The 4,927-nt window shown below is 42.8% G+C and overlaps 1 protein-coding gene across 1 annotated transcript in view; it reads left to right on the top strand.

The window, feature by feature from the left end:
• Positions 1-3,921, top strand: part of LOC148890766 (contactin-4-like) — a 103,432-nt gene extending 99,511 nt beyond the window's left edge. The window contains 5 exon segments of the mRNA XM_089010274.1: positions 1-38; positions 950-1,136; positions 1,255-1,367; positions 1,447-1,615; positions 2,372-3,921. The exon segment at positions 1-38 is cut by the window's left edge and continues 78 nt beyond it. Coding sequence (XP_088866400.1) covers positions 1-38; positions 950-1,136; positions 1,255-1,367; positions 1,447-1,615; positions 2,372-2,463 — 599 coding nt within the window. The 3' untranslated portion in view covers positions 2,464-3,921.
• Positions 3,922-4,927: the final 1,006 nt, after the last annotated feature.

Here is a 4,927-nt window from a genome sequence, read left to right as displayed (position 1 = left end):
CCTGGAATGCCAGTAAAAAAAGAGTGCTCGGCTACGAGGTAAACTTGACTCTTTACGTCTGCTTTCAGCGCTTGCAACCCGACGTGTGTGTTTGTGTGCATATGCGGAGGGTTGAATCTAGTTCTCTTTCATTATTGATGAACGTCTTAAGCTAATGTACAATACCTTGGGCATAGGAGATAATAGCTTGCTGCATGCATAATGGCCCAAGCGATGTCCCAAGGCGTTGGAGTTTACCATTTTCTTTTACCTTCTTTTATTCCCTAATGCTGCGAGTGATCCCGATTCCTCTTACTTCCACTTGAACGCATTTCATGCTAGCTGTTTCTCTCCAGTTGGGAGTGCCATTCATGACCACTTGACTCATTCTTGAAGGCCTCCAGAAAATTCATTTCTATCGTATAAAAACATAAACCAAAAGGGGCAATTTGTAAAATAATTGTTCTCACCACCGCATTGCTTTCGCACGCCACCTGACAACACTCTGTGTACACTTCATTTGGCCATTGTTCTTTAAATTCGGATCCACCACATGTGAAGAAAGGGCGTTACTTTCTTCCAGAGAGTGCATGAAGTGGCACAGGACTATAAATTGTTGACCACTTAAAGTCATCAGAGGAGTTGCGGGTTTTTGCAAGGAAAGTCAAATTATATTTGGGACGTGAAGCGTGTCGGCCGTTTCCGCCCTGACAAGCGCAGTGACAAAGAAAACCTATTATCTGTACTTGTTGGTAAAGGAATTGTTGAATACTTTTCTCATTTCATGTGTTTCATGCACATTAGCTTAAACTATCGTATTTGACGCGTGTGGATCACGCCGGGCTATGGCTAGAAGATCTTCCGGCCGCTCGCTTGACCCATCGACCGCCTTGCGTTTTGCTGACAGGATGCCGCAGAAACCTTTCGCTGCGTTAGAGTCGATCATTTGTTCTGCCTCGTTGATTTTCAGCTGAGGTACTGGAAGCGAAGGGAAAAGGAGGACACAGCTAGCGTGCAAAGAACTGTGGGAAATCAGACATCAACTATTATCCATGGTGTCCGAGGCAGTACCATGTATTACATCTCGGTGAGAGCGTATAATACCGCAGGAGCCGGACCTCCTAGCACCACCGTCAACATCACCACCAAAAAACCACGTATGTAGCAAGTCGACTGAACGGGATCGCTATCTGCTCCATCTTTCATTTGGAATGGAAGGAAAAAAAAAACCACAAAACGGTTTTGTTATTCTGTGTTTTTTTTTTTCCCTCTCAGCACCGAGCCAGCCTCCTGGTAAAGTGATGTGGAATACATCCAACTCCAAGATCATATTAAACTGGGAGCAGGTTAAAGCCCTGGAGAATGAGTCGGAGGTCACAGGTTACAAAGTAAGTATCCGTTTTTTTTAATCTTCAGGTCACCTTTGATGTTTTTTTTTAACTCATGGCCCGGTTTAACTGGCGTTAGGTGCTGTACAAAAATAACCCACACAGCCATCCCAATATCATGGAGACCAACACCACCTCGGTGGAGCTCTCCCTGCCCACGGATGAGGATTACATCATTCAGATCAAACCGTTTGGGGAGGGAGGGGAAGGCAGCAGTAGTCGGCAAATCACTATCCCGAGGATAGCAGGTCAGTGGAGAGCTCGTTTGTGTCCTCTGTGCTGGGCTGCATTGTCTGCTCCCCCGCTGAATGTCTGAACGGAAAAGATCAGTGATCATGATCTGGAGGAGCATGCAGGGCGGGCGAAATAAAGTGCTGCCGGAGAACCTAGCGTAATTTCAACACCAAAAAAGAACAGCAAATTATTGTACGGGAAAATACAACAAAACCCTCAAGTCAAACACCAGTTGACCTTCAATGTATTCGTGATCCCACTGGGGCGGAAAATGCAATAAAACGAAGCTTCATGATGCAATGTTATCCCTTGATTACATTTCTAGAGGTGTCAGGAAGCTTCGTTTGGCCATCAGGAGAAAACGGCCTGAATAAAGCTCTGGTGTTCACCAAATTAACTGAAGTTGTTCTACTTGCAAGTCAACTCTGGAAAAGTTCTCTTCAGCTGAGTTGCCCCACCCTCGCTTCAATACTGTTTTGTTAAACCATATCAAGTCCCAGCCACATCAATTCAGACCCACTTTTGCCCAGATGTCAGAATTTTGATCTGCGAGTTGCTTACCTTTTTGCATGATTATTTATTCAAGTACTATTCATCGCACCTCGACACAGAAAATAAGAATCATCCGTTTTGCGCAATCCTCACAGCTAAATAAATACAAATAATGCTAACCAGAACATAAACGAGAAACTCGAGGCAGTTCTTTTATTAGATCAATAAAATTCTACGTACGTATTTTGCCAGTCTTTATCTTTTCATGACCTTTTCAGGTCCCAATGCAGTCGGCTCCGCATCCAAGGTCTCCACTCTATCAGCCCTCAGCACAATAGCGCTGTCTTTCACGGCGCGGACATCTTTATGACAAACAGCTCCCGGCAGACCTTGCATCTGAAGTGAAGACAGTCTACGTGGAAACGCAGGCGCGCCTCTCTGGTGGTGAAAATCCACTCATTTGTTTTTATTTAGAGACTAAAGGAATATGCCGAGAAAAATGCGAATACAAAACATGCCGCTGGGACATTGTGGGGTGCTTCTGGGGTACCTTGGCTACAAGAGGAAGATGTACAGTACAGATGTCATGACTCTGTTGTTACCAAAGCAGCTTTCATAAGAAAAGGAGAAACTAAATGTTCTGTGTGCATCTTTTTGTATGACATTCCAGTCTTTAAATCAACAGTGCCATCTAGAGGAGCAGGAAAAAAACAACAACTGGTTCATGAAGCAAGTTTGAAGCTTCATTTTCTGTCAGAATGAACTTGTGAAGTATGGAAACCCAACGACATGGTGTCAAACACAAATAAATTTGTCATTTTAATACGAGATAAGTCAATCTGAGCCCCAAAAAATGGTTAGCAGGCCAAGATTTTAGAAACCGGTTCTCTTTGGTATTTGAACACATCTTCAAGAAAAAAGTCATCTTTGTGACATTTTCCACCAGCAACACAGTGCTGTCGCTCCTGGGAACGTATTTTTCCTCGGTGGTCAGACCCTTGCTCCCCCTTTTTTGGGTTAGCCCAATGTGGATAGCTACTGTATCCTTTGCCTTCTGTGTGCCTCATCATGACTTCAAAATCCTCAGGTCCTTCAACAGCCTTAACTTATCATAATGTACATATTGAAGACGGTAGAATCGTAGAGCTATTATGCAGCCGTGGTGATGTTTACATGCTGCTGTTTTGACGGTCGTTGCCAGCTTTGGGGGTGTGGAGGCGGTGAAGGGGAACGGGGAAGCGGTGCAGCTTGATAGGTGGCTAAATTCAGTTGAGGGATTTTTGGCAATATGGGGCCTCGTGCATTTTTCTAGTTGTAAAAAAACAATGCTGAATGACAATGCTGCTGATCTTTCGTTTTCCACTGCTCATAGTCTCCTGATGCAACATGGGACGGCTGTGCAGAAGTGCTAGACAGCCTGTATGTAGTTCTTAGAGGAGTGTCACTGTCAGCTACCGGCTCGTGCGCATAATCATGTATCAGTGAATATGTAATATACTGTTTTGTACATTTCAAAACATTTATATGACCTCCCCCCCCAAAAAAAACGTTTCTAAAAAAATGCCATTCTGGGTTTTTAATCTATACTTCTGTTGCTAGCTGTTGCTCGGCATGACTGTGCATACGTAATCTTCTGGCTCGTGACCAAGTGTCTTTGATTCAGGACCATGCAGCATCCATACCGTTCGTGCAGTGTTTTTTTTTTTTTTTTTTTTGTGTATATTGTACGTGTACCCCAACGTCTTAACGAGCAATGGCATTCAGATCATGCTTCTGTCAAAGTCAGCCTCTTATACATGTCCGGTCTGCTCAAAAACGAGGGTTTCCTCTCTTGCTATGTTGTTTATATTGTGTTAATAAACAATATGGGTTTATAAATAAAAACATACCAGACTGTTCTTTCCTCAAGTCATCTATCTATCGAATGCCCGAGAGACAGAGGGGGACAGAGATAGAGGGAGAGAGAGACAAAGAGAGAAAGGAGCAGAGGCTCTATGAATATCGTGTTTCGATATTTTTGCATTTTCTCCGGAAGCTCATAAGGGCACAAAATTAATCCTCAAAAGGGTCAAACGGCACATTCAAGTTCTATAATTTGACATTAATTAGTGAGGGTAAGTTTTATAATAAAATGCAATAAAAAAAATCCGCTGCCACATGAAGCGTCATAAAGCACCATTCGTAGATATAAGCAAGCTTCACGTACAACTCCGCATAACGCATTATTGAGAGTAATTTTTTTAATTCATAAAAGTTTTCATTTCTTCCTCGTGTTACATATTGATAAATGCACGAGGTGGGGCTATTCGCCCACATGAGTGTTTGGAAGACACTCAACTGCACGCGCACTACCAAAAATCATGTTGCCTTCCTTACACGATCATTTCCAGTCTAGTCGTTGACCTTCATGACCTAAGACTTTGGAGTTGACAGGAATCCAATGACAAAAATCAAATATGCCGGAATGAATCCATGCAAACTTATCAAGAGGTTTGTTGCAGAGTTGTTGCAATATTTCTTCAATTTTTGCAAGGACCTGGAGCTTCACAAGTCAAAATATTGGAATGGCGGCCCGGATGGTTTGATCATTTGTCGATCATGAGGAAATTGAAAGGAGTGTTGAGTTGGATCAGTCACACGGCAAATGCTGAAGCCTGCAAGCGGACCTACTACACAAATATTTTATTCTTTTGTAACTTCACCCGGAAATTTCTTTTTCGTCCTTTCAGGTTTTTGGTTCATGCTGATGTCAGCTCAATTTAAATGATTAGCAAGTAAGCAATTCAATTTTATCAATGAAAAGGTTTCTTCAGCCGTCATCTGTACTTTTTTGA

Source organism: Hippocampus bargibanti, linkage group LG12 (genome assembly GCF_051943395.1).
Source record: "Hippocampus bargibanti isolate YZ-2025 linkage group LG12, ASM5194339v1, whole genome shotgun sequence".
In the NCBI taxonomy this organism is placed as follows: Eukaryota; Metazoa; Chordata; class Actinopteri; order Syngnathiformes; family Syngnathidae; genus Hippocampus; species Hippocampus bargibanti.
This window is presented reverse-complemented; position numbering and strand designations above follow the sequence as displayed.